Genomic DNA, 12,307 nt, shown 5'->3' on the forward strand with positions numbered 1-12,307 from the left:
ATTCTGAACGTCTACATAGCAAAAGAGTCACTGAAGCATGAAAACAAGCAAAAAAGAGAGCAATAAACAACATCATCGCTATAATCTATGTGTATATAAAAGTACATACCAAATATTGAATATTATTGTGCAGCACATAAGATCGACAGCGCAGTGTGCTTTGAGGTAGCAGCCAAAAAGGGTGTAGCAAGTAACATCTCCAACTCATGGCTTTATTCCTCTTTTTTTTTCTTTTTTATACTGTGGAAAGAGACCACATCCTTCAGTGAATGCTGTTTCTATGAAATTTTGTACATGGTCTGTGACCTTTAACTGACAGCTGTGGAAAATGGATTAGAGAATTTATGAAGCAGAAGTATGAAGCAACTATGTAGGACCATCCTCTGAGTTGTTAACTTCTGAATTTGGGGCAGTGCCACAGATATGCAATGCATTCCATCATTCCATCTTAAACCAGCCATTTTTTTAGAACAGCTTTGTTATTTCCTCCTTTAATTCAGACAATTAAACTTATTTTAAACTGTGAAACACCTACTAATCATGTTTGTAAAATACGCCATAGAATTGGCAAAATCAATATTTTAATATACCATTAGTCACTGACAAATCAACCTTGGTATAAACATTTAAAAGACATTCTTACAGTCAGCAGAGAGTTTGAGGAGTTCAAGTTACAGCCTTTTATTTTCACACAAAGCTTTCAGTGTTATGTAACCTGACATGGGGGCTTGTTTTCTCAGAACAGCAAGTCCCACCCAAATAACATCAGACATACCAAAGTCCTGTCTGCAGAATCAGTGTGGCTCTCCACAAGGATCATCAATACTTTCACCATGGTTTTTCAAGCTCTTTTTGACTGTTTGAATTTTAGTAGTTGGCTGTTGCTTGCTTTTGTGTTGCTGATTTTGTTTGATCTGATCAGAAACCGCAGACCTCGTAACTTTCCACCAGGACCCCGGGCTTTGCCTCTTCTAGGAAATGTTTTCACCGGAGTTGACTTCAAATCAATGATGAAGGTGAGCTTAACAGTCATGTAACAGTAATGCATGCAACAGTATGTACATGCATTTTTTCCAGCAGAAGTTTGATTTACACACAACGTGGTCCACATGAAGTGCAAAAGAAATCACAACTGCATAATAACAATATTGCAACTTAAAAGATTTTTAGTCATCACTGTCACACTTTCATACTGTGTCAGCAGTTTCAGTGGGGGATTTGGGAACTTCAATCTTTTAATGAAATATTTGTCATTGTCTACATATTGAAGGTATTACTCTGAAAAAAATAAATGTTTGTGAAACATTTCTCCTTCTAATTTTTCCTGCTTGCAGCTGGCTGAGAAGTACGGTCCTGTGTTCAGTGTGAAGAGAGGCAGTGAGAGGATGGTGTACGTTGCAGGATACAAGATGGTCAAAGAGGCTCTTGTTAATCAGCTGGACAGCTTTATTGATCGACCAGTTCTTCCTCTCTTCGACATTGTCTATAAGGGTCTTGGTGAGTATAGGGGCATCAAGGTCTAGGAACTGCCAAACATACCCCCCTCCCACCCGCACCGCCAAGTGTCATCAATCTGTCACTTTGACAAAAAGGGCTCATGATGTAACCAAGTACTCTAATTAAATACAATCTGAATATACTTTACTGAAGTATTTGCGTTTTACAACTCATATTTTGGAGGGAAATATTACTTTGTACTCCACTACATGAAGCTGTAGTTACTAGTAATTGCACAGATTTGTATTATTATTAAATATGTTTTGAGTATAAAGTATAACAATTATACCATTGTATATTATTAACTTTCCGTCATAAAATAAGCAGAAAGTAGACACAGCTGTAGCATGAAAGTGAAGTCACATTTGTTGTTGGAAAACATTTTACAAAGGACATCATATATATACAGCATATTTTTTGTGGGCAAAACAGAAATATAACTGAGCAGAAACTAATTGTTAGTTATTCTATATAATATTGTCATAGGCATATCTTTGAGCAATGGTTACCTGTGGAGGAAGCAGAGGAAGTTTGCCAACACTCACCTACGTTACTTTGGAGAGGGCCAGAAGGCACTGGAGAAGTACATTGAAGTGGAGTGCAGCTTCCTTTGTGAAGCTCTCAAAGAGGAGCAAGGCAAGTAGATTTCAGGAATTCACTCAGTTGGGCTGTTTGTTGTGCACTGAAATCATTTCTATAGCAGGATTTCTCTTGACCTGAGTTAAATTTGACATTTTCCTAGGAAGACCATTCAACCCACACTACACCATAACAAATGCAGTGAGCAATGTGATCTGCTGTGTGGTCTTTGGGCATCGCTTTGAATACACTGATCCAAATTATCGCAAAATTCTGGAGCTGGACAATGAGGCTATTGTGCTTTCTGGTTCAGCCCAGGCGCAGGTATTCCTTATGTAAACTATTGTAGTAATAACAAAATAAGCTGTGTTGGTCTATTGCTGTTCTGAGAAAGTGTCGTCATCAACAGCTCCTTGATGCCTTTCCTGACTTGATGAAGCACCTGCCAGGGCCTCATCAGACTGTCCAAAAGAACTACAAGGAGCTTTTGGCATTTGTAAAAAAGGAAATAGAAAAGCACCAGGAGGACTGGAACCCTGAAGACCCTCGTGACTTTATTGATACATATCTGTCAGAGATGGAGAAGGTAATACAAAGGCATTTCTAAAAAAGCTTATGAATCCTGTTAGGTCAAGAATTGCATGCATTTGCATCCTTGAACAAAGTGAACAAAGCCAGCACTTTCTGCTCAAAATAGATAGTTTAAAATTTAATTTATATTTACAACTAAAGCACATATCATTGGAAAGAAAAGAAACACACACACACACACACACACACACACACACACACACACACACACACACACACACACACACACACACACACACACACACACACACACACACACACACAAAGTTTTTTCTATGTTAATGTGAGAAAAATGTGAGAAAAAAATGTCAAGACATAAATGCTGCATTACACATAGTCAGTGCTAATATGACTGGCAAACAGCAAGCCCAACTTGATAATATATTAACTATATTGTATAAATAATTTTTTCCCTTTATCCCTAGTTTGCAAAGCTACACTAGGACATCACAACAGTGTGATTTCTCAGTTGCAACTTTGATGCAGGAACAGCAACAAAATGGGTATATCAGACACACCAAACTGTAATACAAGCAAAAACTGGAACTAAGACTCAAAAATACAAAATGCAACGAATAAACACTCTAAGAACCAAAACAGAGTAAATAAACAGGAATTTAAAAGTACACACAATTTAGAACTGACAGACTATGTCATAACATTTTATTAAAATCTGCTAATCTGGTCAATGTGGATATCAACTAAAAAAGATTCTAACCTTTTTCAGTGCATTACTTGCTGATGAAATTTGTTTAGTTCTTCACCAAAATACCACTTTTAATTCCCTGAAGAATTATTATCAGTGTCACTTGAAAATTGATAAAATATCTAAATGCTTATATGAACCAGGCGTTTCAATTAGCCATGGTGGTGAATACTCTGAACATGCTTCTGGAGAGTACACCGGGATATCCAATTAGTTCCCAAAACGTAAAAAAATTGTGAAAAATGACATAAAGCTTAGTTAAAATAACTAAGTTAGGGCAACTTATTCATTATGAGTACAATTTGTCAAGAAAATGTAAAACATGCTGTTAAATAATAATATATTTAGTGGTGGTGTAAAATAGCCTAAATCAGCTCAGCACTTTGAATAATGGCAGTACTTTTTTGTTACATTAGAAACAAATGGATCCCCAGGCTGGCTTCAACCTTGAAACACTGTCGTTATCCTCCCTTGACCTGCTTGAGGCTGGAACAGAAACAACTGCTACCACCCTGCGCTGGGCCCTTGTATTCATGATGACCTACCCAGAGATACAGGGTCACAGTCTAATCAATAACACTTAACATTGATGTATTTCAGTGAAGGACTGAGGCTACATCCACACGTACCCGAGTACTTTTGAAAACGCAGATTTTTCTATGCGTTTGCACCTTTCGTCCACACATAAACGGCGTTTTCGGTCACTGAAAACTGAGATTTCTAAAAACGCCTGCCAGGGTGGAGATTTTCGAAAACTCAGTTTTTGCATTTACGTGTGGACGAGGAAAACGGAGAAAACACAGTGTCAAAGGTGTGCGCCTTTTTTGACGTCACACTGTGCGCCACGTTATTGTTTCGGTGAAATGAATTTCTACAATACTGTTAATTGTACTCTCTGCAGTGTTTAAATGCTTACATATACACACACAGTTACTGTCCCTCCACACATAGGACTCGGTTCTGCTTCTATGCCCCATCTTTGTTTACTATTTCCCACGAGGCTTCTAGACTTCTGATTGGCCAACATTTCTACACGGTTAGGAATATATCGCCACCTGTTGCTTTGGCATGTTCCTAGCAGCGTTTTCCTTCATTTCTGCGTTTACGTGTGGATGGGATTATTTTTTAAAACGAAAACGGAAAATCTCCATTTTCAAAAATACCCGTGTACGTGTGGACGTAGCCTGAAACTGTTGATGAGAGTTTAACCATGATGAGCAGTGAACTGTCTGTGTTAGTCCTTACTGTGCTTACATTTTCAGAGAAAGTCCAGGGAGAGATAGACAGAGTGATTGGACAGTCTCGCCTGCCCACCTTGGCTGACAGACCCAACCTGCCGTACACTGATGCTGTTGTCCATGAGGTCCAAAGGTTTGGAAATATTGCTCCCCTGGGATTCCCGAGACGTGCCAATAAGGACACTACACTGGGAGGATACTTCATTCCTAAGGTAAGTGACGATTTACCTGACTCACCCAGAGATGGTTATTTCTAAACAGCTAATATCAAAAAGATTGTAAAACTTATTTTCAGGGCACAGCCACGACTATGGTTCTTGCATCCGTGCTGTTTGACAAGAATGAGTGGGAGACTCCAGATGTCTTCAATCCTGAGCATTTCTTGGATTCACAGGGCCAGTTTCGAAAAAGAGATGCATTCTTGCCATTTGCAGCAGGTCATTTTCAATCTACTTTTTTTTTGTTCTTTAGCAACGATAATCAGAATTCCCATTTTAGAGAATGACTGCCACCAAAAACAAATACTTGTTTGTCACCCCACAGGTAAACGTATGTGTCTTGGTGAGCCCCTGGCCAAAATGGAGCTGTTCCTTTTCTTTGCATCTCTGCTCCAACGCTTCACCTTCACTCCTATTCCTGGAGAAATGCCCAGCATGGAGGGTGTGTTGGGCTTCACCCACACGCCTCAGGAGTTCAGGATGCAGGCAGTGCCTCGCTGATGTCATTCTATCCAAACATAAACATCAAGAAGCTGAACCTCTTTATGAGCATAATAGAAACCCAAAGAGAAGCAACACCTTTTATCATATATATTCTGACCTGCAACTGAAAAAAAAGCAACTTTCTTAATGTAACTCTCTTGTAGTAGTCTTGAGGAATAGTTCTCCTGGCTTCTTAAGAACATTCAAAAATCTCTTTTTGATGTTGGCTAGCTTTTTAAAAAAATTGTCTAGAAGTTGTCGCCTAACCCCTTATACTATCTGCTGTCACTGACTTTCAGTCGGGTTCTTAAGGAATTTACCTCAAGAATGACTTCTTGACATTGATTCTTCCACTATTTTGGAAAATCAGCAACCATATAACAACCTTGATTTTGTTCAACAGCTATTTTATAACCAGCTAGAGAATAAATATCATCAACAGCATAGTTTAAACTGGAGTGACCACAGTGTAGTGATTAAGAGATTAAGGGATGGTGATTGCGGCAGGAAGGACATTTTGCGTAACAATTTGTTTTTTAAATTTGCCAAGTCAAATACACAAAACTACACTTTGATATCAAATATACAAAGCTACACTTTGGTGCCAGGCTCATGGTCTAGTCATGATCATTCTTTAAATATTTAGCATCTAAAGCACATATTTGGTTCCACGAGACATTTCTAATTTTGAACTATGTGTAATTATGAACACAAGATCCCATTCGATCATAGACAGAAGACAGGGCAAAATTAAAAAAATTCAAAAAAGTGAAAAATTCACACCTTGTAAATTAGACCAAAAAAGTAAATTTTTTGTAAAAAAATTAACTGATCTTCATATAACCTGGCATGCTGCAAATTGCTTTTACATGTGATTATATAGAAGACCCTGTATTTAAGATAAATGGGTATTAATTAAAATGTAGGAGTGCTGCTTCTCTTTTTCCTGCTTATGTTTTTAAATGTATTAATCAACACATTAAGAAATAAAACAACTGCATACTACGTGCTTATGATTGTCATTTTATTGGTGGCTTTCATGGATTTAGTTGTTGCCTAAAAGCTTCCAGTTCATCAACTATGCAAGGGAGAATATGTGTTCTCTGTATGAAAGCCAACATTTTAACATGTAGAGAAAAGGACTATTGTGCTATACAAAGTCATTGTATCAAATTCCCCAATATATTTGATACAAAAATTGTCATATTTAGATTAACATATGCAATGTATGAGCCATGAATGTGTTTGAGAGAAAGGGATTTATGACTTGAAATGTGATTCATATTTTTCATTATTAGTTGTCAATGATGTTTTGTTTGTTGGTTGATTGCAGTAATTAGGGAACGTTGGATCACACGGATATTGGTGGTGCCAGGTAATTGATATTAGCACCTTTTCATCTGTGTGTAGTGAGGAAAGAGAGCGATGGGGATTTCCATATTTTTTGTTGACTGCTATTTTCCTTTTGATTACTTTGATCATTTAAATATATTTTGTTGAAAAGATTGTTTTTCATGTATTTTGGATAGGCAGAGAATTTTTTTGGTTGCGTGTCAGACACAGTAATCAAAGCCCGACCTCAACCCATCACTGACATTTTGTTTGTTTTCCTGGAATTGCCACAAGCACAACAAATGTAGAAAACTAGCTAAGTTGAGTTACTAGTTTATTTTACAAGTTGAGTTCCACTTGAAAGCCATTGTCTTCTACTGTAGGTCCTGGATTTGTTCAAAGTTTGTTCAGTCCCGCTCTGATATTAGAACCCCTATTGTCTTAGTCAGGATATGCATTTTGTGAAAAAGAAAGTCCACCTTCTTCCCATTTAGGTATGAGAACAAAGTAAATTAAACAAACAAAAAAAAAATCACCTGTTTCTTAGCAGGTTGTAAAATTAGGCAAACACAACCTAACACGAAAGACAACACATTACATACAGCAGTGACTTGTAATTTATTTAACAAACATTAAGCTAAAATGCAGAAGCAGTTTGGAAAATTTCAAACATCTTTAGTGTTTCCAAATGAATTAAGAAGGTAAAGAGGAGCTGGTGATCAAATGAACTTAGATGATCATCAGCAAGTATGACTTTTTCTAAAAAATAAAAAAAAAGCAGTTGTAGTACTTGTAAAGCATGAAATTATAATTTTGATGTTTTTATAATATTAATTAGAATATTAGGTAGTGTCATTTATTGGAAAGAAAATTAGTTGCCATATTTTGAGTTCCACATGTTTACTCCTGACTAAATGTACTAATATGAATCCAGAATTACTTACTGAGGAATATTCTTCAGCATATTCTGTGAAGCATTGCATGAAGAGCGGATGAAGAGCGGGTTGATTTAAAGATAGTATTAGTCTTTCTTGCTGATGGTGGATCCTGCTCTGTACAAACTCAGGGCCCTGTTACACAGGGCTTCCTCATCTGAATCAGAGTCTGAAGACAATGAACAGACAAGGAGGCTCTTTGTCTTTGCTGGCTCCTTTGGTGGCATCTTTACACTGTTCCCGCAGCTCAGCCTCAAGGTTGGTCCAAACCTCTTCCCCCGAGAGAGGGTGAGATGTCGGCTGATCACCTATGCTGACCCTAAACCGAGCAGTCAAAAGAAGAGGAAAAAGACGAACATTGTTTAATATTATAACAGCGCCAAGCACTGGTACTGTGGATGTTTGTTTATGATCACTGACTGGTGTTACTGTAATACAAAGCCATTATTTAACTTTTTAAAAATAAATTGTGATATTTGGATTTACACATACATATTTAATCTGGAGAACTATTTTAGTGAGTTCCAGTTGAAATCCATTGTCTTCCTCTAATTTCCCTATTTTTAAGTCATGGATTTTCAGGTCTCAGTTATATTCTGTGAAAGCTACAATGCACAGAGTTTCATTGGTTCTTAAATCTAGTCTAGAAAGCTCTAGACAATGTTGAAGAAGGGCATCTATAGTGGTGCTATATGTTTGACATAGCCAAAATAGATGTTGAGACAAGATGGTCACCTTAAAATATCTGTTAGACTATGACATTTTTTATTCATATACATCTGAAAATTTAGATTTTCAAGACCATTTTGTATACCAGTCTAGTAATTCATTAAAAAACTGTAATGTAAAGTGTAATAAGTATATTTGCTTTACCAAATTACTACTATTTTGCTAGCTTCAATTCTTCAATAGCTTAATTCAGTATGCTAATCTTTTTTCAGAAATCACAATTGAGATATTGAGAGATTATCACTTATATTAACTTAATTAATATAAGTGATAATTACTAATTAATATGCCACCCTTAAAGAGCTGCTTCTTCGGCGATATGCCCTCTCCGAAGCAGAACGAGCCGAAAAGCTTCTCACCCTGTCAGGCCTGGGTGGCGGTACGGCTCTCGAGCTCATGGAGAACATGCTGTCGTTGCTTGGGCCGGATGACGGGGGATTCCTCTTCGCCCACCTTCCGGGTCTCCGGGAGACGTTTTCTCTTGGACTCCGGCTCCGAGAAGAGCCTCCTTCCCCCGACTGCTGCCGACAGGCTAGCAGCGAACTGCGGGCCGTTTTGCGCGGGCTGCTGTTCGTTTTTGTTTACCTGGACGATATTTTGGTGGCCAGCTGCTCGGCGAGCCAGCACGAGTCCCATCTGCGCCAGGGTTTCCAGCTTTTGGCAGCACACGGCCCGATCATCAACCCTTCCAAGTGTCAGTTTGGGTTGCCTGTTCTGGATTTCCTCGGGCACCGCATTTCCGCTGAGGGTGTGGTTCCGATGCCCGACAGAGTCCAGGCCGTCTCGGTTTTTCCACGTCCCACGTTGGTTAAAGCATTGCAGGAGTTCTTAGGGCTGATCAGTTTTTACAACCGCTTTATCCCGAGAGCTGCCCACCTGTTACAGCGCTCTATGCTGCCTTAAAAGGTAAAACAGCCAAAGATCCTGTTGACTGGCTGCCGGAACGCATCCAGGCGTTTTCCACAGCCAAGTGTGCGCTGGCTGACGCTGCCCTGCTGGCCCACGCCGCCCTGCTGGCGACGCATCCGACGCGGCAGTGGGTGCCGTGTTGGAACAGCGGGTTTTAGGTGTCTGGCAACCACTCGCCTTTTTCAGTTGTACGCTCCGGGATGCCGAACTCAAGTACAGTGTTTTCGACAGGGAGATGCTGGCCCTGCACCTCGCGACACAACATTTTCGTTTTTTCCTCGAGGGTCGCAACTTTACTGCGTATGTTGACCACAAACCTTTGACATTTGCTATGTCCAAGGTCTCTGACCCATGGAGCGCACGCCAGCAGCGCCAGTTGGCGGCCATTTAGGAGTTTACCACAGACATTCAGCGTGTGGCTGGAAGTCCAATCACGTCGCTGACTGTCTCTCACGCGTGTTGGTTTCTCCAGTGTATGTCGGCGTCGACTACGCTGCCATGGCCGCTGAGCAAGGTGCTGATCCAGACGTCCTTGCCCTTCAGTCAAGGAAAACGGGCCTTGTCCTGGAGGACACCCCCGTGTGGGACGGTGGTCCGCACCTGCTTTGCGATGTTTCCACCGGGTGGGGGCGTCGTCGTGTATTTGACTCAGTGCACGCCCTCTCATCCGGGCGTCCGGGCCTCGGTCAAGCTGGTCAGTGCCAGGTTCGTTCGCCTGGGCCTTCGCAAAACGATGAAAGACTGGGCGGCAGCTTGTATCCCATGCCAATGCTCGAAAATCCACCGGCACACACAGGCACCCCTCGAACCTTTCCGCATCCCCGGTAGGCGTTTCGATCATGTTCATGTGGACCTGGTTGGTCCCTTGCCACAGTCACAGGGTTTCACGCACCTTTTGACTGTGGTGGACCGCACAATCAGGTGGCTGGAGGTGGTACCCCTGGCGTCCACCACAGCGATGACGGTGGCCAGAGCGTTTTTGTCAACGTGGGTTTCGCGTTTTGGTCCCCCTGCTGACATTACCTCGGACAGGGGCCCCCAGTTTGTTTCTGAGCTTTGGTCTGCCATGGCTGATGGCCTGGGGGTCAAGGTCCACCGCACCACAGCATGCCACCCGCAAGCTAATGGGATGTGCGAGCGGTTTCACCGGTCACTTAAGGCCGCGCTCCGGGCTTCCTTAACAGGTGACGACTGGGTCGGCCGTCTTCTGTGGCTTTTGCTGGGATTGCGTAGCACGGTTAAAGAAGACCTTGGGGTTTCCCCGGCTGAACTGGTCCTCAGCCAGCCCCTCCGGGTCCCCCGGGGAATTCTTACCTGAAACCCCCCCCCCCCCGGGCCGTATAGGGTTCTTAAACCGGGCAAAAAACATTTCATTTTGGACTTTGGCGGTCGGCAGGAGGTTGTCTCTGTTGACAGACTTAAGCCTGCACATGTTCTTCAAGATGATCAGGTGGTCATGGCTCAGGCCCCTCGCCGCGGTCGCCCACCTACCACCGGGCTGACGGATTCTGCTTTTTCCCCTAGGAACGCCCCACAACCAACAGAGCCCGAGTTGTCTGCATCTTTTTCTGACCGCCAGTGCCAGCCTTGCTCCCGGGCTGGGTTTCCTTCAGTCAGTTCAGTAAGCTGCTTAGCCACAACCTTTTCTAAAATCTTAGTGACTCGTAATTTTGAAGAGAGAATAGAAGCGTCAAGCTTCAAAGTAATTGGGACAGCAGGATATCACTAAGGATATCACTAATGGTGTCAATTCCACTAACAGAGGGGATGGAAGGCTAAACAACTCGAGAGTGTGAATGAAAACTCCTGAGGTAGCACTGTCTCATAGATCCAGGCCCAGCTAGTTCCTTCAGTGGAATAATGGAGCTTCAGGAGGCACAGGGTTGTCAAACGGCTGATTTATGATTATGATGTATGATTATTACTAATAACTGCCACAAGCCCCAAGTTCTGTATAAAATCTTTAATTCTGTAATTAATCCCTGCTCTACTACGCAGAGGGATGCCTCCCCGGCTCTCTGTGAAAAATTCTTAAATTACTTTATAGATAAGATCTCAGCACTAAGGGCGCCATATCTGCCGGCAGTTAAGCAAATGCTCTATGGTTTTTCAATAGTTTGAGCCCGTATCTTTTTCGACTTTAAAAGAAATAATTGATCATTTGAGAAGCTCTAATACACCAAATGACATTCTTCCTTCCCGCATTATTAAGGATACTCTGACTACTATTGGACCCTGTATCTCAATTTTAATGAACTCCTCATTGTCATCAGGCTGTGTTCCGACTGCCTTCAAACATGCAGTCGTGCAACCTGATATTAAGATAAGCAACTCTGACGGCAACGCTCTTTCAAACTACAGGCCAATTTGTAAACTTAACTTCATGTCTAAGATTTTAGAAAATATAGTTATCCAGCAACTACAGTCCTTCCTAGAGACACATGGTGTCAGTGACAAATTTCTATCTGGATTCAAACCTTGTCATAGTACCGAGACAGCTTTATTGAGAGTTTTTAACCGCTGATTCAGGGCACCCTGTGGCTCAAGTTTTATTAGATCTAACTTCTGCCTTCGATATGGTTGACCATAATATTCTCCTAACAAGGCTGGAAGATGTAGTTGGCCTTAAAGGTAAAGTTCTTTTATGGTTTAAATCGTATCTATCAGACAGATCCTTCTCTGTCACCATGGGGAAATACTCTTCCTCTTCTGCCCTGGTTAACTGTGGTGTGCCTCAGAGATCCGTATTAAGCCCTACGCTGTTTTCCCTGTACATGCTGCCCTTGGGACTCATCTTTAAAAAACATAACATATTCTACCACTGCTACGCGGTTGATATCCAAATCTACCTTCCTCTAAACTTGGATGCCCCATCTCCTCTCTTGCCTTTGTTCGACTGTCTGCGAGAGGTTTAAAATTGGCTATCCCAGAATTATCTTGTCTTAAATGAAAGCAAAACAGAAATGATTGTTTTCGATAGCCACATTCCCGAGGGCCAGCTAACCAATACACTGGGGTCTTTCACCAGCCACCTCTCTCATTCTGCCAGAAATCTTTGAGTGCTCCTGGATAGTTCTTTTAAATTAGAGA

At 41.3% G+C, this 12,307-nt stretch overlaps 1 protein-coding gene across 1 annotated transcript; it reads left to right on the top strand.

Moving 5' to 3' along the window:
- The first annotated feature begins 766 nt into the window (after positions 1-766).
- LOC134620083 (cytochrome P450 2J2-like) lies at positions 767-6,333 on the top strand. The gene is made up of 9 exons (XM_063466011.1): positions 767-1,016; positions 1,335-1,497; positions 1,984-2,137; positions 2,244-2,400; positions 2,486-2,662; positions 3,790-3,931; positions 4,636-4,823; positions 4,907-5,048; positions 5,155-6,333. Exons 1-9 carry the CDS (start codon positions 834-836, stop codon positions 5,328-5,330), a joined length of 1,482 nt encoding a protein of 493 aa, XP_063322081.1. The 5' UTR covers positions 767-833; the 3' UTR covers positions 5,331-6,333.
- Positions 6,334-12,307: the final 5,974 nt, after the last annotated feature.

This window comes from Pelmatolapia mariae, linkage group LG23, assembly GCF_036321145.2.
Source record: "Pelmatolapia mariae isolate MD_Pm_ZW linkage group LG23, Pm_UMD_F_2, whole genome shotgun sequence".
Lineage (NCBI taxonomy): Eukaryota > Metazoa > Chordata > Actinopteri > Cichliformes > Cichlidae > Pelmatolapia > Pelmatolapia mariae.

Bases quoted from the DNA above. Each gene is read 5' to 3' on its own strand.
- LOC134620083 (XM_063466011.1), top strand. From the start codon at position 834: ATGGTTTTTCAAGCTCTTTTTGACTGTTTGAATTTTAGTAGTTGGCTG. The intron at 3,932-4,635 runs GTCACAGTCTAA...TTACATTTTCAG, and splicing joins GACCTACCCAGAGATACAGG to AGAAAGTCCAGGGAGAGATA. The intron at 4,824-4,906 runs GTAAGTGACGAT...ACTTATTTTCAG, and splicing joins GAGGATACTTCATTCCTAAG to GGCACAGCCACGACTATGGT.